Genomic DNA, 24,143 nt, shown 5'->3' on the forward strand with positions numbered 1-24,143 from the left:
TCTGTGTGCCATCAGCTACGAAACTGAACATATTATGATATACCATTTCACACAGACTTTCTTGTATATTAATGGTCTTTTAATAAACTTGTTTTTTATGTGTTGGAGCGTTCTGTGGCATGTTGGATTTAGCTGTACCTCTTACCTGGGTGCAGTGCTAAACAAGAAGACTTTAATTATACCAATGTAATTGATAAACTGTTTAGCATGGGTGATTATAGTGATTTTAATGTTTCTACAGCAATTATTGATTATCTCTCCTGAATGAATGAGATTGATGAGTTTTACAAAAAAAATGCTATTTGTAGGCGCCAGTTTACTGCTTCCCACTCACACGAACTGGCCCTACACCACCAGCCAGAATAAAGGCCGACTGGTGGACAAATTAGATTTCTGGGTTCATGCAGCTGAAGTGAAAGATGCATTATTTGTTCCATTATTTCTTATCACTTATTTGTTTGTTTAACCGTTTGTTTTAATAGGAAAAGCAGGCATTTTAAAATAGCTGCAACGAAAATCAAATAGTTTCTTTGAAAACTGTTAACTGTCCTCTTCGTGTTACTTTCAAGCCGAAGGAGTCTGTCCTGATACCACTTTTATTGAAGATGCTGTGCATGAACTTCTTAAGACTCGACGCATTCTCAAGTGTTCTTATCCATATGGATTCTTTTTGGAACCTAAAAGCACAAAAAAAGAAATATTTGAACTTATGCAGGTAAATGTACATATTTCCACCTGTTACAATTATTAAACAATGTATGCCTAAATATATTTGGTGTGGGTTACGGGTTTTTGTTTCATCCGGTATTAGAATGCCTAGGTCTTGTGCCTTCTTGAAAGACATATAGCGCCAGCCACACACGCATACAAACCTACCTACTTTCTACACACATACATGTGTTGTGTACATGCAGAGGAAAAATATCAACTATGGTAAACTTTTGTAAAGGAATTTTAAATATTGCTTTATTTAAGCAAAGAATGAAATAAGTTCTTAAAATGTAACAAGACTAAGCTGGCACATTTCCTCGATTCAACCAGACTTTTCTGACTCACAAGTTTAGGGAAAATGCTGTGTTTCCATTTGCCAATAAGAGTAGTTTACAGTTAGTGGATCTGGTGTTTAAAACATACATCATGTATGTACTTTATCACAATCTGATACGAAGAGTACACATCAATTCTAGAGCAGTTACAAGAACAGATGTTTTATTTTTGTTTGAACTGTAGAAAAAATTTAATTTGGTAGTTGTGCATTTAGAAATGTAGACAGTAAATATTTTATTCGTAGCTTAGTAGTATGCTCTACCAATATACAGTATTTATCATGAACAGTAAAATCATAGGAGAAAAATGAAAAACTGTTTGTTTTTATTAAGTGGCATATTATTTCTTTAAAATTTTCACAAGCATAAAAGATAGTAAATGTAGTTCAAAAATATAAAAATATTTACGTTTTTTATTGGGGCCACAAACAGTGCAGTAAAATGGATGTTCAACAGATATATCTTCCATAGGCAAACAATAGAAGGTAATTTCCCAGCAAAGGTTTTATCATTATCCCAATAGGCTTCTTGTAATGAAAACTATCACCATTTCCATTATGTAAAGTGGGGAGTATGTAGTGGGGGAAACTGAGGGAAGCAATTCACCACCTAAAGACTAGCAAAGACTAGTGATTATTCTGAGCCATACAGTACTCCAGCTCTTAAGCAACTATATTTGTCATGTTACTTGTATTGTTCTTAATGACTGACAGTAGAGTTGCTTTCATACTAAACTTTACTTATTGCCCACTACTATTCCCAAGCACCCCATTGTGACCTACTATGGAACATAGGCAAAAATGATTGAGCTACCTCCGCCTGTGTAAAGACGTACTGATTCCTCTTGTGGCACTTGGAACTTAGCAGGGTGCCAAAGAGATACTTCTTATTTCAAAGCCAGAAAGTATTTCTTTATACTCTGTAGCCTCTGTTTACTTTTCTGCATTGATGTGATGTAATCTGGGGATTATTATATTTTCACCCTTTCTAATATTGCTGTCTGCTGGGTACAGTCAGAACCTCAGCCACACTGCCAAACAAGGCAATCACAATCCCCTTTGACACTGCATTCCTCTCTCCACTCCTGGTAGGTAATCTGTAGGCCCTGGGCACTACAGCACAATTGAGAGAGTCAGATGGAAGAATCTCTCTTTCAAGAAGTCTCTGCTGTTAGCGGCAAGGGAGACTTCCTCAGCAAATCTTGTTATTTATATTAACCACATTTCGGTACCTGTATCCTCAATTTGTTTTAGATGGGCCTTTACCACATCCTGGGTGTGATTTCATAGTCTCAAAATAGGCAATGTGATGCCCCTTCAATCAAAGCAAACTCTATAGAGTCCAGATTTACAACTATTTTCAGTACCTCCCAGTATATAATCCGAAGTTTTGAGATATTTCCATAGGAAGCAGAGCTTGATCTATGGATGTCATGTTCTTCCCAGCGTTTTCTGTAGACTACTACACCTCTTGGATGCTCGCCTATCAACAGGTGGATGCAGTAGTCTCACCTTCTCTCATTGAAGCTGTCAGAAGTAAGGGCTACTTCTTCCCATAGCCAGATTTCTGCAGCAGGTGTTTCTTTGAAGGGTCACTGGTTGGAGAAAAACACCATATAGCATAAAAATCTCCAGGCAGACAGGATATCTAAAGTAAAGAAATGTCAAAGAACCTGGCATTCGTAAAACCCAAACGGATCCAGCAGGATTCAAGGAGGTGGAGTAGAGTTCTAGAAGATGACTCCGGATGCGAGGAGTTGAAGCAGAAAACCAAAGCAAGTAACCCAAAGGGAATCCTTCCACCACAGTTACTTGAGTGTTTGCAACACATGATTGGTACCCAGAGTTCCAGCTCCTTTCTTTTATAGAGTCAAACAAGAAGTATGTAAAAAAGGAATCGGGAAGTGGCACATAGTTAGCAATGCAGCCATTATAGAGTGGAATGGTATATCATTACAGGTCATGTGGAGGGGGCATGCTGCTTTGGGAGCAACCAAAAGTATCACTGTCTGTTTCTTTATGGACAGTTTGAATAGGGACCATTTCTGTAAGAAGGATTTTACAGACATGGGCTGAAAGGGAAATTTAGAGAAAGTGTTGGAAACTAGATTTGAGGGAAGGGAACAGGTAATATGGTGTTAATCACCCTTTGTTGTAGCAGAATGTACAGAGAGTCAAGCGTGGGTCCCAGAGAGAATGGTGTGCGCATGGTGGGACAAACATATCAGGATGCCTTCTAAATTGTTATAGGCTCCTTAGCGTGCCTGCAGTCTTTTCGTTTGCGTTGCCCCTCTTCCACTACAATAAGGCTAGGATGGAAGAAATCTTTTCTCTGTTTTGTTTTTACCTTTGTACTGCCTAAGTGGCTCTGCAATGTTGCCAGTATGGATTCCAGTCACAGGTAAAATTTCTCAATGAAGATGAGTGTAATTGACTAACCCAGGAATGTTAGCATAGAATGCGAAGCGCTGTGAACTCCAAGGTCTTCCAGTAGTCAGCCATTCACTTTGACGAGTACACCATCCTTGCATGTGGGGCAAAGGTCAATCCACCTAGTGCTTGTAACTCACCTTTCCTTACTATCTTATTTACCACCACTTGCTCTTAAGGGTAGGGGAATGACACACGTAGCTGTGTCCATTGCCTTTTATTCTGTGTGGTAGGCGACTTACCCCTGCCTCTTGTGTGTTTAGTTGCTGTGATCACAGTACCTTTTTGTGCTTCCCATATATCTTAAGAGCTTCCACATCTATTGATCAAGAATTGAGACACCATTGTGTCCAAGTTGGATAGCACCAGTCCCCCTGGTCATACAGGTAACAAAAATGCATTCCAAGCTATTGTGCCTTCTACTCACTGTCCCCCAGCCATTTCATAGGACCCCAGAAGTTACAGCACTGTGGGAGCTCCAAGGTGTTTAATCAGGAGCTCCACTTACCCCAGCCTGCTGATTTAGAGTAGTTGTTAAGGCAAAATGCATACTAAATTGTTTAGATAATGCCATAAAGTATACCATGTATAACACGTTGACACTAAAAGTATTCAGGAAATAAATGTAGGCAGCTAATGATTATCACAATATCTCCGGCTTGCGTTAGTATCACACGTTGTCTCTGCTGTTTTGTTACCCTTTGCTTCTTTTATGAGTTTACCTAGGAGTATTTTCTCCCAAGTGAGTATTGAACTACAATCTTTTCCCCAAAATGAATACCTGTGTTTCTCTTGGAAGATGTTCAGCCTGTATCTGTGTTGCCCCAACTAGAACATTAGCAAATTCATTGCAGGTCATCACCCATCTGAATATTAGCCAGGAGAAGCTTAATTTGAAAGTGTAGTCTGTTTCATCATAAACTTAGTCATATTTGACAATTTGTAGTTTGTTTGTATCAATTATGTCTCAATTTCTTGGTAGATTGAAACTATTTTAGTATTTTTCTCATTTTGGGTGTACTTGTATGTTACAGACAGACCTAGAAATGGTCACTGAAGATCTAGCTCAAAAAGTAAATAGGCCTTACCTTCGAACTCCTCGCCATAAGATAATTCGAGCAGCATGCCTCGTCGAGCAGAAAAGAAAAGAGTTCTTAGCGTCTGTGGCTCGTGGAGTAGCACCTGCTGACTCACCTGAAGTTCCAAGGCGCAGGTAACAAAACTATTATCGACATTTATAAAAAAAAAGTCTCACTGCATATCATCTTGAAAATGCATGTTAAAGTTTGCATTTTCTTCATTGCTAATGAATAAGCTGTCAAAACATTTTTGACTAAAGTGTGTGGGTAAGATGTACAGAGTGCTGAAACTGGGTCCCAGGGAAAGAGAAGAAAGAGGGACACAAAAAAGGAATCACAAAGGTCAATGGAGATTGAGTGTGAAGAAAGGAACAGGAAGGGTACCCTGAACCAGCGCTCATATTAACACCAGCATTGGGGCTGAATTAAAGTGGCAATACTAAAGTTTCTGTGGTAATAACTGGGGTAGGCATTGCTAAATTGGATTCTTATTTTCATGTTCATATCCAAATCCAAGATTGAAAATGTTGCAGTTTCATAAGTGGCCAGATGAAAGTATATTCTATCCAGAATTGGGGCTTTACAGAAATTATAACATTTATACAGTGCCTGACTATTAAAATGTCTACGTATTTCCTTTGTATTTGCATTTGTTTGATCTGCACACAGTAACAGTGATATTAACCCAGGTGGGTTCACCGACTTTTGAAAATGTTATGAACCTTGCCTCTGCTCAGTCAAGAACCAGAGACAGGCATGCAAAGGTACTAAGGCCAACACACCTGCCAAAAGGCCTATTCAGGTATGATGGAGGGTATTGTCTTTCATGACCAAGCAGCACCTGAAATTGACTTCACATTTAATGCTGAATTGAGTGGAACTGCTGAAGCTTTCAATTGATGTGGGAATAATTTGTACTTAACTGGCTAGCTGATTCACTGTCCAGATTCCATAGAAGGATTTGAATGCAGTGATTTTAGTTGTCTTGCCACCATTCTGCCCTTCCATCCCCTCCTCATCCTTACATTTTTCAAATGTGGTAGACCTAATCTAGGGAAAGATTCCCCTAATGTGCATATTGGCTCCTTGTTTTTTTTTTTTTTTGTATTTAGGATGTCGTTCGTTCCATAACTTTATTTCGGCCACAATGGGCCATAAAAGTGCAGATAAAATGCATACATTAGGAAATTAAAATAATAAATACATACTATGTTTAAAATATACAAATTTACAGAGTAGAAATACAATTCTGTAAAAACCTAAGAAAGATTAAACATTGATATCAGTATTGAACAAAAGAATCATACTAAAATACAATAGCACCTATTAATCGATAGCTACATTAGTCAAATTCCTGCGCCTATGCCACATACTGTTCAAGAAACGCGAAACAGCAAAAATGATAGGCGGATGATTGTCATATTTAAGAACTCTGAGTGCCTGGGCAACCTGACGAAAGCCTAAGTTCCTACAAATTGAAATTACCCAGTGCTTTCGTGCAACCTGATATGCTGGACAGAAAAATAAAACATGTATTTCATTTTCCAGGTGGGATTCACAAGCTGGGCAGTCCATACTCTTGTCACAATCCCATTTACTGGTAAACACTTTAAGTGGCAGAGTACCCATTCTGAATTGCACATATAATTTTCTGGCAGCTGCAGGGTATATCGAGTCTAAGAATTCTTCCTTTTCATAATCTGTTTTGACTTGGAGGAACTCAGTAGTCAATCTTCCCCCCGAAGAGCTCATGTGTAGGGATGCTAAATTGTAGTTCCTGTAGTGGGAGCGCAGGTCGACTTTAGTTAACCCCAGGCAGGCTACATCGGGAGCATCCCAGACTTCCGGTAAACCTATCCATGAACTAAAAACCTCTATATGAGTCAGCCACCCAATGTTCTTGCCTTTCAGTGCATCCCAGATATCCCTGAATTCATTTTTATAACACTCTAATTCAGGCACGGACCATAGTCTCTTCCAATACATTAAGGGGCGTAATGACATAACCTCCTCAATAGGGAGTAATCCAAGTTCCATGCGAAGGGGCACAAGGGGGGGTACTCACAGGAAGGCCCAATAGATTTCTCATGAATGCATGTTCTACTTTGGCTAGGCTATGGGGTTTTTTGTGGCCCCAAAGTTCGGCCCCATATAATGCTGCCGATCTAACCTGAACCTTATACATTTCGATGACTGGAGCCACTGGTTTAAACCCAGACTCTCTGTGTAGTTTCTGGATCCCCCCAGTAACTTTTGTTAACCTAAGTGCAGCTTTCGCCAACTGCGAATCCCAATCTAGGTGTTCACCCAATGTAATGCCCAGATATTCGAAGATCTTAACTCTCTCCAAAGCGGTTCCACCCAGCAAAGGATTCGGGCGAGTCTGTCGCAGGGGGTTAAAAACCATAAACTTAGTTTTGTCAAGGTTTATTTATTTATTTATTTTATTTATTTATTTATTCAAAGTTTTATATAGCGCAAACAAGATCCTTACAGATATCAGAGCGCTTCACAATGACAGGGTAGGGGCAGTAGGAGTGAGCAGAGATAATGGAAGCAGAATAATAGTCACTGACATGGTATGATAATAATAACATACATAAAACATATCAATATACAAACAGGTAAACAAGTAATATAAGACGGCACCAGTCATTGATCCCACTACAGAGGTGTTCAGGTACACCTTGGGTGTGTGGATGGCTTATACCAATGACTTAGTGTAGAGAGAACACTGAGTGGGGGCATCGGGAGAGTGAATCAGTAACCCAAAGTGTATCATATATTGGTCGGTATTAAGAGAGTAGCGTAATAATGTCCCCCATCAAGTAGAAGTATAGTGCCAAAGGACCAGGTGAACAGAGATACAGAGCAATGCAGAGTCTCTGATCCAGCACCTATAAGGTTCAGGAGATCTTGGCCAGAAGGATGGTTTTCACCTCTTTCTTGAAGAGTGCAGTGGAGGAGATAAGCCTGGTTTCAGGAGGGAGCGCATTCCAGATCCTGGGTGCCATTCCTGAGAAGGAGCGCTTGTATGTTTTCTCTTTCCGGAATCTACGAGGTACGCACAGAAGTCTGCGAAGCCATCCAAGGTACGTTGTATGCCCGTTGATGTCTTGGACAGAAACAAAGTGTCGTCCGCGAACATCAAATCAGGCACCCGTCCTGTAACTAACCACGGAGCATCTATGTATTTAGCTTTAAGAAGATGGTTAACTAGTCCATTAATGTACAGGGAAAAAATAGTTGGGGCCAAAACGCATCCCTGGCGAACCCCTTGGTTCACCGAGAAACTAGCTGACAAACCACCACTCTTCCCACACCTAACCTGCGCATAGGTGGCGCTGTGTAGCCTCATTAGAACGTTCAGGAGATAGCGTGGTATGCCAAGTTCAAGTAGTACCCTCCACAATTTATTCCTGGGGACCAGGTCAAATGCTGACCGCAAGTCAACAAAGATCATGTAGAGGCTGCCACCCTCTACAGTCACAGTTTTCCAGAATAAAACCTGGAGTCTAAATAACTGGTCCACAGTTGATGTACCCGACCTGAAACCAGCCTGGAAAGGAGACAGAATTGCTTTTTCATCCATCCAACTCTGGATTCTATCTAGAATAATCCGACCCAACAACTTTTGGGTCAATTCTATCAGGCTGATAGGCCTGTAGTTAGACGGTTGAAGGGGCAGCCTTTTTAATAAATAGGGACTATTTCGGCGCCACGCCAAGTGTCCTACATTTCAAGCTTTCAATTTATGTGGGAATAATTTGTGCGCAACTGGCTAGCTGATTTACTGTCCAGATTCCATAGAAGGATTTGAATGCAGTGATTTTAGTTGTCTTGCCACCATTCTGCCCTTCCATCCCCTCCTCATCCTTACATTTTTCAAATGTGGTAGACCTAATCTAGGGAGAGATTCCCCTAATGTGCATATTGGCTCCTTGTTTTTTTTTTGTATTTAGGATGTCTGTTCTATTTGTAGAATTTTGCCTCTTGAATTTAGCCATGTACTTAAGAGAAGAACGTTATTGATTCCACAGATGGCATTTGCTGAGCAGCCATTTGAGTATGACACATTGTAACCAAGCACTTTGCATTTAACCTTCAATTTGGAAGCTGATATCCAACCTCTGTTTCAGTAATAAAATGCACATAATCTGGCAGCACAACAACAAAACAAGACCTGCTTCTACTACTTTAATGTCCACCACTTCATCCCTGCATTCCACAGTAGTCATCCTCCAAACCCCTATCTCTTGCACACCTTGCCCATATTGTCAGCTTCCTCAAAGCCTCATATGATTATGACTTACCCTCATGCTTAATTGAACCCCTGTCCAAAGAAGGTCTCTCATTCCTATCTATACAAAAGGGGGACTGGGGTAGGACGATATTTTACGGGGTCCAGTGTACTGGTCCATAGACTAGTGACACAAAGAGAGTGTACAAAGTTCCCCGGGAAGAGTGACGGAGAGGAGTGTGTGCTAGTGAGTGGGGGAATCCCCTAGTTGGAACTAAAACCCTCACACACCCAGCAAGCTAGGTGTCATGCTTCGTCATATGGGTTCTGCTCCTCGTCAGACTGGCGCTGCAATGTCTGACGGGCTCCCGAAACCGGGGCTCTTTATCGTAGATCTTTTGTTCCCGCCATATGGTGCATGCGTGTGAGAGGGCGTGGGGAGTGTGGTCGTGACGTGAAAGAGAAACTAAAAAAGGTGAGTCAGTCCACAACCTAATTTTATTCTCATGGTAGACTCCCTTGGTTAAAAAAGGGGGAGGTGGTGTATGAGGGGAGGAAATAATGCCCTGAAACTATTAGAGCAAAATTAGCTACTACCCTCAGTTATGGTCGACATGTTTCATGCCTGATGGCAATTCTTCAGGACCTTGGTAGATAGTACCACACAGTGAAAAAATTGTTTAGTGAAGGGTAAAAAACTTTCAATGTGGTATACAACCTTGTATGGTCAGTAATACCGGAGCGGCGTCGGAAACACAACGCAGAGCAGCTGCTCTGCGTTGTGTTTCCGACGCCGCTCGTGGGGTAGGTGCATCGGCTAGGACTGTTGCCGCCGAAGGTACCATACCTTCTCAGCCGGTCCCACGGGAGCAGACTGTAAGGTACCTCAGGGAATCTTCTGGGGTAACAATACTGCAGCAGGACCAATCGGCCTGCGCTCCGGTATTACTGACCATACAAGGTTGTATACCACATTGCAAGTTTTTTACCCTTCACTCAACAATTTTTTTACTGTGTGGTACTATCTACCAAGGTCCTGAAGAATTGCCATCAGGCATGAAACATGTCGACCATAACTGAGGGTAGTAGCTAATTTTGCTCTAATAGTTTCAGGGCATTATTTCCTCCCCTCATACACCACCTCCCCCTTTTTTAACCAAGGGAGTCTACCACGAGAATAAAATTAGGTTGTGGACTGACTCACCTTTTTTAGTTTCTCTTTCACGTCACGACCACACTCCCCACGCCCTCTCACACGCATGCACCATATGGCGGGAACAAAAGATCTCCGATAAAGAGCCCCGGTTTCGGGAGCCCGTCAGACATTGCAGCGCCAGTCTGACGAGGAGCAGAACCCATATGATGAAGCATGACACCTAGCTTGCTGGGTGTGTGAGGGTTTTAGTTCCAACTAGGGGATTCCCCCACTCACTAGCACGCACTCCTCTCGGTCTCTCATTCCTACTCTCTATGGTCAACACCTCCCTCGCCCATGCTTTTTTCCCAGAAGCTTTCAAGGGGCCAAATTCTCCAATTTCTGATAACCCACACTAGAGCCTGATGGCATTGCTAACTACCATCCCACTGCTTACATAGCCTTTGTAGGTAACTGACTAGCTGCCCGCATCGTTATGATGAGGTTGTGCCTCAATTTTTAAAAACTTTTAGGTGTCTCTGTTCCTTGCTTCTGCGTAATTGTTGTGCTTTAACATATATTTTACTCACTTTTGGCCCGGACTGGAATCGCTAAGGCGGGGATCAGATATCTTTCCCGACCCGCCTGAAGATTAGCGTTCCAGTTCTGGTCTTGCCGCTAGCTCCGCCCCCAGATCATTGCACTTGCATAAATCCAACCATGCAGCGTCCGCGCAGCGGGCGCGCCAAAGGCAAGCCCGTCTGCGGTCGTCCGCGGCCGGCAGGGGCCAGGGTCCACAACCGCTGCACATTCTTCCGGCTCTATCAGGAGCTACAGCCCCAACTCACTCCTCAAAATACGAACTACTACAAAGGCCCCATGCCACCACTCATGGCATCCACTGGACTTACCTACCATCTGTCCCCAATGCAATTTTGAGCTTAGCTCAATTCACCACAAAAAAGAAAGGTCCGAGCTAAAAATTTATCTCCTGAATTGCAGGTCACTCCCCAAGCATCGCATAGAAATCGCCATGCTCCTAGAGGAATCCTCTCCAAATGCCCTTTTCTTAACAGAAACTTGGCTAACCACAGAATCAGAAACAGACCTGGTGCAAGCACTTCCTCAAGGGTACCAGATCAGACGGAAAGACCATTCATACGGAAAGGGGGTGGCTTGGCAATTATCTGTAAAGACCGTTACACCTGCCGCTGCTCCTCTGACTTAATCCCAGACTGTGAAAGCCTGTCCTTTTCTATTGATTTTTCCCCCAATAGCAGCTTCTCCGGAATACTTATTTATCGCCCACCCGGAACCATAAAACAGTTCCACTATACCTTACCCTCAATTGTCGCCAACTTAGCCACAACCCCATCAAACTGCACTATGCTAGGGCACTTTAATATTCATTTTGATGATAACTCAGATCACACTGCATCAGAATTGATAGCCAGTCTTTCTGCTCTACAATTAAAGCAACTTGTTTTTTCTTCCACTCATGCCAAAGGACACCTCCTTGATCCTGTTTTTAGTAACTGCACAGACCTCAAGGCAGGCTCCCCCCTCCCTCTCCCGTGGACTGATCACTTTTTGATCCCTCTTACGTGGAACATCCACAACCCCCTCCTCCCGAATTCAACCCCACGAAATTCGCGCAACTGGTCGAAACTTCCTCTAGATAACTGGATTGCAGCCCTAGAAACCTCCAGACCTCCAGAAAATCAGAATCCCATATCAGCTAATGACAACTATAATAATTGGATCACAAATTCATTGGACTCCACACTTCCCTATACGTTGCACTAAGTCCAAACGACACCTAAAAACTGCACCATGGCACTCTTCTGGACTTAAGGAGATGAAACGCCAGTGCAAAAAACTGGAAAGGAAGTGGCGACTAGACTACTCTCCTTCAGGCAAAATCATATATAGGGAAGCGATAAGGTCTTATAAAAATTAGATCAAAACCTCACAATCCGCTTTCTACACAGAAAAAATCACTGCAGCCCCCTCCAAGCCAAAGGAAACGTATCAGATTGTAAAAAGTCTCACTAAGCTCCCTCAAAACTCGCCACCTACTCATAACATACAATCTCGCTGCAATGATCTGGCAGAATGAATTTTCTTTCCAAAAAATTCAACAAATCTACACCTCCTTCCCCGCCACCGACAGTGACTTCCACCTCGACTGCACCCCCCCGCCCCTCCTGGAACCTATGCCGCATTCTCCTAACACTCTTGATAACTTCCAACCCCTGGATTTAGAGATGCTCGGTCTCATTATGCACCAAGTAAAGTCCGGCTTCCCCCCGTGACCCAGCCCCCCCTCGTACCCTGGTCGCTGCTACCCACTGCATTCTCCCTACCATCCTTGACCTGCTCAATGCTTCTCTATCCTCAGGCATTGTCCCTTCCCCTTGGAAACAAGCGATGGTAAAAGCTCTCCTCAAAAACCAAATCTGGACCCCAACAACCCCAGTAACTATCGTCCCATCTCCCTGCTTCCTTGGAAGAGCAAAATCCTCGAGGAGCACGTCAATATGCACCTGACTGGGTTCCTCGAGACCAACCATCTGCTCGACCCCTCCCAGACGGGTTGCCGCCCCAAGCATGGGACTGAAACGCCCTGATTGCGGTAACGGAAGAAGCAAGGGGGATCTTGGATCGGGGGGGATCAGTGGCAGTCATCCTCCTCGAACTAAGCGCCGCTTTCGATACGGTGAACCATAGAATTCTACTGCACCGACTCCTTAATTTGGGAGTGTCAGGGACAGCAATAACCTGGCTCAAATCCTTCTTGGGCGACCGATCAGTTCGAGGCATGTGGGCTGCTGAATTCATATGTGCATAGATCGCCGCCTAGTGTTGGGTCCGGATGATTGCACTTTGTTGTCTTGGAAGAGTCTTCGAAGTATCACGAGATAGGTGACTCCTCCCCTGGACTACAGTGCGCATGGGCTTCTTCTCCATCCTCAGATTGTTTTTTTCCGCCATTGGGTTCGGATGCTAACTCCAAAACTCCAACTTCGGAATCGAAACAAAACTTTTCTAAAGGCCAAAAGGCCTTCGACTTCTACGGTATTGTTCTTGTTCGGTACCTCTCTACTCGATCCAGCTTTCCATCTCCTCTCGGTAGTTGACGCGGGCCGTTGGGCCTTTTTGACGCCACGTGAGCCGACCGTCGATGGAAAGAAGCCCGTTTAAAAAGTGCCCACAATCCCACTCCAAGTTCCCACATACTGACAAACACTCAGTATGCAACAAGTGTCTTTCCCCAGACCATAGGGAAGAAACCTGCCTGGCCTGCACCCAGTTTCGGGCGAAGAAAACCATACGGATCCGACGGGCCGCTAGGCAAGAGATGCAGCGACAGGCACCGGAACCAAACAACATCTTCGATGATGACCAGGAACTACCGGAAGCTCCAGACTTGGACCTAGAGATCGTCACCGTCGAGGACTACTCGGACTCCGATGACGAGATCCCACCGGGGCAAATCGTGAGTACACTGCCCCGACACCAATTAGCCCGTTACCGAAGGCTCCGGTCGAGGCATCGCCAAAAGGCCTTAGCCAAGATCATAAAAAAGATTTGCTAGCCCCGCCATCCGGCACGGCTCCGAAATCGAAACAAGCCTACTGGTCCAAACTCCGTCGACCCGGCAAAAGGCGCCGACAAGCTGGGTGCCGTACCGAAGCCCGTAGCACGGCCGGAAAAAGCTGTCGACCCAAAGATAAGTGCTCCGAAAACACCAGTCGATCCGAAAAAGAACTTCGACTCGGAAAAGGACACTCATCCAAAAAAGCCTACGGAGCACAAAAATCGTGTCGACCCCGAAAAAGGGCCCGAGCCGCAGAAAACCAATAAAACACCAAAAGTCGTCGAAAAACAAGGTGTTACCGACCCAAAGAAGTCTAACACTCAACCCAGGACTGTGGAGGAAGAACTCTTCCACCCAGATCCATCAGACGACCAGGCAAAGATATACATTAATCCAGAGACTGGTAAAGTTACCATCCTGCACAGAAAGAAGAGGCCTTTGGACTCTGGCTCTCATTCCCCTATTCCATTAAAGAAAAAGGACTTTGGGACTTCTCCCTCTAGACCCTTCATCCCTTTTCAGCCTATCGTGCCTACTACACCCTTTAATCCTTACATTCCTTACTCTCCTTCTCACCACGGGGACAATGAGGGTAACATGGAGGATGAGCCACAGCCTCAATATGATTTCCCACCAGATCCTCAACCACAAGAGGAACCATGGGAGGAGCCAACAGACCCTTACAACACCCACCCCATCCCTGATGTACCCTCTTATCCTACTAATACATCACCTACAGATGACACCATAGTCTTCAATCAACTCATAGACAGGGCAGCACAATTCCACAATGTAGACATGCATAATGACCCTGTTGAGGAAAACTTCTTATTTGATACCTTCCCCACTTCAGAAAAAAGTGTTAGAACACTTCCCATGGTAAAGGGAGTTCTAAAACATGCACCTGACATATTTAAGGATACAGCCAGGGCACGGGTAATCAATCCCAGAATAGAAAAGAAGTATAGGGCAGCTCCTACAGACCCTACTTACATCAGAGGCCAGTTACCACTAGACTCACTGGTAGTGGCTAATGCACGTAAAAGGGCCAACTCCCAAACAACAGGGGAAGCACCTCCCCCTGATAAAGAGTCAAAAATACTGGAGGCATCAGGCAAAAGGGTAGCAGCACAAGCCTCCAACTCATGGAGGATTGCTAATACACAAGCCCTACTGGCTCGTTACGACAGGGCGCATTATGATCAGCTCGAAAGCCTAATGCAACACCTACCTGAGCCTTTTAAAGCACAAGCTGATGACCTCATACAGGAGGGAAAATTTATAACAAACGCCTCCATCAAATGCGCGCTTGACGCAGCAGACACCGCAGCTAGGTCAATTAACACTAGCGTCTTACTACGCAGACATGCATGGCTGCGTATTTCCGGTTTTAAGAATGAGGTGCAGTCCACCATTCTTAACCAACCTGTCAATCAGGATTTTCTATTTGGCCCTGCTGTCGATACCATTTTGGATAAAATGAAAAAGACACAGAAACCGCAAAATCAATGGGGGCATTGCAATTTCAGCAACACAGAGGCTCCTTTCGACGCTCCTCATACAGGGCAACTACACGAGGAAGTACCTCGCAAACATCTGCCTCATACAAAGGTAACACACAAGGTTCCTTCAACAAAAACACAAACAGAGGCGGTTATAGGGGCAACAATAATAAGGGAAGAGGACGTGGAGGCAATAACACCAGAGCCTCCACTGCCACAAAACAGTGACTTCATTACGCTGCCTCCAGACCACCTAACACCGGTCGGAGGCAGGCTCCAACAGCTCCTACCTGTCTGGCACGCAATTACCACAGACAGGTGGGTGAGAGAAATTATCCAGTTTGGTTATTGCCTAGAACTGACTTCTACACCACCAAACATACCACCCAGACATCGTCCTTTGTCCACGGAACACATCACCCTGCTCCAACAAGAGGTGAAATGCATGCTGGAAAAGGGGGCCATAGAGCTAGTCCCTTTCCACCAGCAAGGGACAGGCGTATACTCTCTATACTTCGTTATTCCCAAGAAGGACGGTTCCCTCAGACCAATATTGGACCTCAGACCCCTAAATCAATATATACTATCGGAGCACTTGATCACACTACAGCAAGTGCTCCCGTTGCTCCAACAAGGAGATTTCCTAGCAACACTGGACCTCAAAGATGCGTATTTTCACATACCCATCCATCCAGCCCACTGAAAATATCTCAGGTTCACAATAGAAGGTCAACACTACCAATTCAAGGTTTTGCCCTTCGGGGTTACCACGGCTCCAAGAGTGTTTACAAAATGCTTAGCGACAGTGGCAGCACATCTCAGAAGGCAACACATCCATGTGTACCCTTATCTGGACGATTGGCTAATACAAGCAAAATCGTACCAACAGTGTGCAGCACACACATTTCAAACACTTCAGTTGCTACACAGCCTAGGGTTTTCAATCAACGACCCAAAATCGCATCTGCAACCATCCCACGCACAGCAATACCTGGGAGCCACTATAAACACCTCAGTGGCAAAGGCATATCCAAACTCAGCAAGGATAGCCAGCATGCAGATACTCATGCACAAATTCCTGCCACAACACTCTCTGCCAGCTCGTAACTTTATGCAGCTCATAGGCATGATGGCCTCCTGCATATTCATTGTCCCCCATGCCAGACTTCAAATGCGCCCACTACAAGACTGCCTAGCACGGCAATGGAACCAGGCCCGAGGACAACTAAAAGACCTAGTGTTGGTAGACAGTCGTCGCGCTCACAACTCTCTGCAGTGGTGGAACACCAAGGGGAGACTGTTCCAAGAGCCGGTTCCACAACTAGTACTAACAGCGGACGCATCACTGACAGGATGGGGAGCCCATCTCCTTCAATACACAGTACAAGGGCTCTGGACAACCAAACAGAAAAAGCTGCATATCAACCAACTAGAATTGCTAGCGATATTCCTAGCCCTGAAAGCATTCAGAAATACTTGTACAGCAAGACGGTGTTGATCCGTACGGACAACATGACCGCAATGTACTATATCCAGAAACAGGGAGGAACGCACTCTCCACAGCTGTCCCATCTGGCACAAAGCATATGGAAGTGGGCGATTCCCAAAAACATTTTTCTCCTAGCAGAACACCTTCCAGGGAAGGACAATCAAATTGCCGACCTGCTCAGCAGGCACAGCCAACAACTACACGAATGGGAGATTCACCCCCAAGTTCTCCAGCCATTCTTCGAAGAGTGGGGTCACCCAGAAATAGACCAGTTTGCCACAAAAGAAAACTCCAAATGCCAGTACTTTGCCGCCAGATTCCCACATCCGTTGTCACAGGGCAATGCGATATGGATGAACTGGTCAGGCAGATTTGCGTACGCTTTTCCCCCAGCACCGCTGATCCCGCTGGTGGCACGCAAACTGCGACAGCACTCTCACGCTAATCCTAGTTGCTCCCACATGGGCGAGACAACCGTGGTACACAACGTTCCTAGAACTTTCAGTAGTTCCTCATCAAAGACTGTGCCTTGCACCCCATCTTCTAACTCAGAACCATGGAGAAATCAGACACCCAGATCCCAATCAGATGAACCTAGCGATCTTGCTCCTGAGGTCTTAGAATTTGAATACCTTAACTTGCCCCCAGATTGCATGAACATCATTAGGGAGGCAAGCCGACCAACCACACGAGCATGCTATGCAGCTAAATGGAAAAGATTTGTTATTTACTGCAACAATACCCAAATCAACCCATTAGACGCTTCCATACAAAACATTATATGTTACCTGCTGCATCTACAAAGATGTAACTTAGCATACTCTTCCATACGACTACACCTCGCTGCTTTACCAGCATACCTTCGAAACAGGCAACACCTTTCACTGTTTAGAGTACCAGTAATTAAAGCCTTCATGGAGGGTTTGAAAAGGGTGATCCCTCCAAGACACCCCCCTTCCTCAGTCTGGAATCTAAATATAGTACTTACCAGACTTATGGGCCCTCCTTTCGAACCTCTACACTCATGCGAACTACAATTCTTAACGTGGAAGGTTGCATTCTTAGTTGCCATTACCTCACTCAGAAGAGTGAGCGAATTACAAGCACTAACAATTCAAGAACCTTTCATGCAGGTACATGCCAACAGGGTGGTTCTTAGAACCAACCCAAAGTTCATGCCTAAGGTTGTATCCAATTTCCATATCTATCAATCAATCAATAGAACTGCCAGTATTCTTTCAAAATCCACAGTCAGTAGCTGAGAGAGCCCTACCACACATTGGATGTAAAAAGAGCTCTACTTTATTACGTAGACCAAACTAAATCATTTAGAAAGACAAAACAACAATTCGTTGCTTTTTCACCACAACACAAAGGAAATCCTATTTCAAAGTCAGGAATAGCCAGATGGATAGTTAAATGCATTCAAATATGCTATCAAAAGGCAAAACGCACTTTAACCGTCCCCCCAAGAGCACACTCTACAAGGAAACTGGGGGCATCCATGGCTTTCCTAGGAAATATTCCTCTTGAAGACATCTGTAAGGCAGCCACATGGACCACCATACACACGTTCACAAAACACTACTGTGTAGACGTGCAAGCAAAACAGCAAGCTGCTGTAGGCCAGGCTGTCCTCAAAACTCTTTTTCAAACTGCTGCAGCTGGCACAGGTAGCCACCGCTAGAGGAGATACTGCTGTACAGTCTATACACAGATATGAATTCAGCAGCCCACATGCCTCGAACGGAATATGCTACTTACCAGTATGCATCTGTTCTTGGCATGTAGGGCTGCTGAAATTCATATCACCCGCCCTCCTCCCCGGTGCCTGTCGCAGCTGCAGCATTATCTTTACCAGGGAGAGGAGATGGCCTAACGGCTAGGGCGCTCGATCTCGGACCTGGGGATCTGGGTTCGAGTCTCGGTAACGACTCCAAAAACCTCCTGTGATTCCGGGCAAATCACTTAATCTCCCCGTGCCTAAATTGAATGTGTGTCCTCATGTAACGTAACTGGTGCTATGTAAAGCGCTCTGATACCTGATTCAGTTCGGGTCTAGTTCGCGCTATATAAAACTCTGCAAAAAAAAAAAATACAATAATAATTATCTTTAGCATGGCCATCTCTTACTTTCCTATCTCCATCTCTGCCACAATGGCGAAAAACAATCTGAGGATGGAGAAGATGCCCATGCGCACAGTAGTCCAGGGGAGGAGTCACCTATCTCGTGATACTTCGAAGACTCTTCCAAGACAACAAAGTGCAATCATCCGGACCCAACACTAGGCGGCGATCTATGCACAGATATGAATGTCAGCAGCCCAACATGCCAAGAACAGCTGTATACTGGTAAGTAGCATATTCCTTTCAGGTCTTCGAAGGTGATACCATCTCCCTTAGCAAACCCCTGGGTTGTGGGGTGCCGAAGGGCTCATCTTTGAGCCCTACGTTATTTAATGTGTACATGAGCCCACTAGCTGAGATTGTCCATCCGTTCGGTATAAAGATCATCACATATGCCGACGACACTCAGCTAGTGGTCTCCCTCAATCAGCTAGACAGCCAACTAGCACAGGTCAACCTGAGGGGCTGCCTAGAAGAAGTTAACAACTGGATGACCTCTTCATGTCTCAAACTTAATGGAGACAAAACGGAGCTGATGCTCCTCGGTAGCTCCGTCTCCCCCACGATCAACTCAATCTGGCCCGCCAGCCTTGGTCTTCCCCCCACACCCAAAGATACTATAAAAAGCCTCGGTGTCTGGCTGGACAAATCTCGCAGCTTCAACAGTCAGGCAGCCAAATTATCAGCCACCTGCTTTGGCCTTCTCAGACTTCCTAGAAAGATTCTTCCGATCGTGGTCCAAAGCCTAATCCAGTCCCGCCTTGATTTTGGCAATGCCCTTTACCTAGGAGCACCTGCATATACCCTATGAAAGCTCCAGATAATACAAAACTATGCTGCTCGAACTCTGCTTCAGCTCCCCCGCCTTTTCTCAGCAAAACCCAGCCTAAGAAGTCTTCATTGACTTCCTGTCAGGGAAAGAATTAATTTTAAAACTCTCTGCATTTCACATCAAGCATTTTGGAAAACGGTGCGGTCATTAACCATTCTTTAATCACCCCCTACCACCCTACCAAACAGCTTCGCTCTGCTTTTGCCTTCCTTGCCACAGTCCCCACGATTAAGAGATCAAGATGTGGGGGCCGGTCGTTCTCTTATAACGTGGCTAAATTGTGGAACTCTCTCCCCCTCCACCTGAGATCCGAGCCCAACCTACTTTCATTTAGTAAACATTTAAAAACCCTTCTTTTCAAGAAATGGGACTAAACTCCCGATGTAAGCAGTCTGACCAGAAAGCACCTTTGTTTCAAGCGCTAGGACGCCTCAGGGCAGCTACCGCGCTCTATAAATTCCTTTTCATTTCATTCATTTCATTTGTCTGCAAGATCATTGAAAAAGCAGTCTATGCACAATTCCATTATCACATAAAGACCAAACATCCTCAGTCAACCAATCCATCTTCAGCCCACACTACAGCATGAAGACAGCTACATTATGAGTCATAGACCATGCCTTCTGACCACATACAATAGTGACCCTTGCCTTATGAGGTTGCTGATCTCTCAGTTCTCTGCAACACCACTGAGAATCCTACCTTCATCAATACCCTAAAACCTTGAGTGTGAATAAGTGGCACCAACTTTTACTGGTGATGCTAGCTAGCCAGCCATCCGCAGTTCTTTCACATGGGTACCTCTAGGTTCCAGAATATCCCTACTAGCGGTTGAGTTGCCCAGGGTTCCATCTTCTACATTCAGCCCCTGAGGCTCTACTTACTGATAGCAGCATCAAAAATTCACAAATAAAAAGAGTCCCAGTCGAGAAAGGGGCTATTAAATCAAGCTAGGCATAAGTTTAAAGACTCAGATAGAGATGCTAGGACCACCATACCAATAAACTGCTATAGACAACAAACATGTCAAAAATACATAGGTTTCTCTTAAAAAATCATCAACATTTTATTAGGTACACTATACAATTGTGTATTACAAAATCATAAAAGACAATAAATTAAAATCACATGTTAAAATAACATTTCTTATATATACGAGAAGTAGTTGTCGACGCAGCGTTTCGGTTATTTGGGAGTAAAAACACCTTCTTCAGGACAATTCTAAATAACAAAAAGCGTATGATTACACACATATACAATGTCATTCATGTTATCACAGTTACGAGGTGGCACTATTTTTCAATTTCTCTTTTTTTTTTTTAACATTTTTTTAGAATCAGCACATATACATGGCATCTTAGTTCTATCTGAGTCACATTTCAAAAACAATATCATCATTAACAGAGAAAAATATATTAACAGAGAAAAATATATCTCTATCCACTGTTCACATATTTTATATTCAACTCATAATTTTGCCCAAGGGCTGCTATTATAACTCCAAAGGGTCTTTTGGTTGGATCACATACCTCAATCTAAAACTTTCAGGGGATACCAGAAAATAATCTTGGTTTCATTTTCAGTTCTTTAAGTTGTCAGGACCCAAGTGGAAATGTGTGGGTACCAATCATCACTTCTGTGTCAATATCCTTTGAAATACACAATAGTAAATGATTTATGAAAAGTTTTTCTTGAGATTACAAGGAACTAAAAGTATATAATCAAAAGAAGTTTTTGTCACACATGTACCTCAAACACGTGGGTATGATGATTCAAGAATGTACAGCGGAGCCACCGGTATATGATTACTATCATATGGCAGATTCTACAAGGGTTTTAAGTAAACAAAAACATTTTTACACACTAATTGTGTTATTTCATCTTTAATTATACCCCAAAGTTACAATACAACGCTTACCGGTTAAACTCAGGCAAGGGAGTATATCGTTGCAGCCGTAATCAGGTATTTGCCTCTATAAACGGCACATAGTGTAAAGGGGTTGTCCTCCTGTCTTAAAGTAGTATATTTGCCACTCTGTAGGAGTAAATGGTGGGATGTTTACCTAGCAAAAACGGTTCCTAGTTCTTCAATTTAAACTATATTTTCATTGTTTAGGTATTGTGCTACACTCGTGTTGGTCCCTATCCCGCTGATCTCCATCAAGAGACATTTTCTAGCAGTTGTAGGCATTTATACATAATCTACCCAGAAAGTGTGTTTTGATCGAAATTGTCGACTAAAGTTAGATCATTTGCATGCCATCGTGTATTTAGCCGATGGTCGGATTTGGCTTAGACATCCGTATTTTAGAACGGTAATATAACTAATCGCAACATCGTTAAGTCAAAAAACATTTTTTGATAAGTTATTTCTTAAACCACACTGCAATATCTGACAATTTGGGGGTGTTTTAAAATCACTCATTTAAGTGCCGCTCATCATTACATTGCGACGCGTTCAGTCTAGTTAAAAATGTGCTGACCATTATGGCACTAGTTTTAATAGGGCAAGTTAGGGGTGTTTTAAAATCACACTATAAGAGACGCTACTCACTATATTGTGTAGCGTTCGATCTGGTTAAAAACGTGTTAAACACTATGCCACTAGTTTCAATCACCGACGTTCGTGATATACAGAGCCTCCTGTTACTATAACACATAGCCGACTGGGCATTAAAAAGTCAGAGCGCAGTTTCAACAGGCACAACGGGCTCCTTGCGGGTCACCTATGACACTCACCGATAAAATTTCCTCTGGCCTCCCTGCTCCGTATGTATTCGGTAGTTTCTCCTGGTAATGGAAAAAACATCCCCGGGAGCTTAAATATTTGCCGGCCACCAATCCGCTCCCTATTCCCGTACCACGTGACGTTTCGTACGTCTGTACGTTTGATTTTGATGGAGACCTCTTTCTGCACAATGCAATCACCCTTTAGGATATTGTCGCAGTTGGCGCATCCCCTATATCTGAGTCTTTACACTTATGCCTAGCTTGATTTAATAGCCCCTTTCTCGACTGGGACTCTTTTTATTTGTGAACCTCTCACCCCCGTCCCGGATTGGATTGGTAAGGGGACCTCCCTTTAGTTTTGTGAGCATCAAAAATTCACCAGTCAACTGACAACACACAGCTTTACTTGAAAGGCTCTTCTGCTGCAGACATCCAATGCCTCAAACACTGCCTGCTCCTCATCCAGACTTGGCTGTCCTGCACCTCTCTGAAGCTCAACCTCGCCATGATATAATTGTCTAAATTTTCCATTGGACCAGTGCTTTGTTCTAAAACTATCAATGTAAGTTCCAGTAATTGTGGATTGTTTCTCTTAATATGAGATATCAGCTTGTTGGTAAGTGTTTACTGTCATACGCTTTTATCGCGATTTTGACTCTCCTACTGGTTTTCCCACTGTATGCTCCTAAGTCTGTATTAATAAACATAGAAATGCAATTAGTGTGCTTCCTTTATTCCCATATACTCAAATTGTCGGATTTACTACATTTGTTTGAATCGCACATATTACAATTAACTACAAGGAAAATGACCGACAACTAATGGGAGGCCTCTTAGATTGGCAATATTTCTATATGGTAGTCATATTAGATATATTTTAACTTTATTTTATAACACAAATTAGTCCACTTGGTAATTTTTGTGTATTTTCTTTCAATCAGTTTGTTTCCAAGGACCTCAGATTGAGCAACATATTTTTCTGTTGTACTGTAGTTCCTTCTGAACTGGAAAAATTATCCAACTGATAAATTATCTATTAAGGATTGCTTTTAGCATAGTCTTTCATCTTTCCAAGTGCATGGACATTTTCTCATCTTGGTTTAATCCTCTGGGCTCATTGCTGTTAACATTTTAATATATTTTGATTTCGTCTTGTGGAGTTTCTCTCCCTCGGTTTCTGCTGTCATATTTTTCAAGCATATCTATTCCCCAAGACACAACCCTCTAAATTGGCAAGAACTGCAAGATGAAGCGCAATTGAAATAAGCAAGGTATAATTATTAATATTTTTAATGTTATTCAACAATGGAGAGAGGATGCGTATCTGTTACTGTACTTATTACAAAGAAAGAATCTGCATTCGTTGTTAAGATGGAAACTAAGAATGTTTCCCTTATTGTTACTGGGGAATGCCATCTCAAGAAGCTGAATATTTTTAGAGGGATAAATGCTAAACTCCATATGGCCAAGTGGTCTGAAGTTACAGGCAAGTAATATATTTATCCACCATCAAAACCTTAGCCTGACTCCTTTTCCTTGGCAGGGTATGCCCAGACGTGGGTCCCTTGCTAGCTTTGCCACTGGATTCAAGCTAAGCTTGTTGATGAGGGCTTTCAGCCCGAAACCGGTACCAGGATGCTTGTTTCCGGTCCAGGGAAGACATAGCTTGCAGTTCTGGGTGGAATGTTCCTATGAGGCACAGGGTCAAGACTGATTTGCATATAGCTGCGTCTGAACTGGGGTGGCGAAGTGAGCTAAAGAACTATGATGGATTCAACCCAGATCTGTGACTGGGAGTGAGTGTCTGAAAAGTTTCAACACTCCGTCCATCATCTCCTTGTGTTTCCTTTCCCTTGAATGCAATTATTGTATTTCTTGACACAGATTACTCGAGGTAAACTTTACATGAAGCACTGTACTTTCCCCTTTTGTC

The 24,143-nt window shown here is 43.6% G+C and overlaps 2 protein-coding genes across 3 annotated transcripts in view; both read left to right on the plus strand.

Annotated features, from left to right (window-relative positions):
* The window catches only part of ANKIB1 (ankyrin repeat and IBR domain containing 1), a 580,820-nt gene that overhangs the window by 451,893 nt on the left and 104,784 nt on the right, over positions 1-24,143 (plus strand). For both annotated transcript variants that reach the window (XM_078663642.1, XM_078663643.1), the window contains exons 15-16: positions 570-715; positions 4,510-4,688. In XM_078663642.1, the coding sequence (XP_078519768.1) occupies positions 570-715; positions 4,510-4,688 (325 nt within the window). The remainder of the gene's footprint in view (positions 1-569; positions 716-4,509; positions 4,689-24,143) is intronic.
* LOC144785278 (uncharacterized) overlaps positions 14,128-24,143 on the plus strand; it is a 28,159-nt gene continuing 18,143 nt past the window's right edge. Inside the window, exon 1 of the mRNA XM_078664265.1 lies at positions 14,128-14,931. Coding sequence (XP_078520391.1) covers positions 14,128-14,931 — 804 coding nt within the window. The remainder of the gene's footprint in view (positions 14,932-24,143) is intronic.

The sequence above is a fragment of the Lissotriton helveticus genome, chromosome 10, assembly GCF_964261635.1.
Source record: "Lissotriton helveticus chromosome 10, aLisHel1.1, whole genome shotgun sequence".
Lineage (NCBI taxonomy): Eukaryota > Metazoa > Chordata > Amphibia > Caudata > Salamandridae > Lissotriton > Lissotriton helveticus.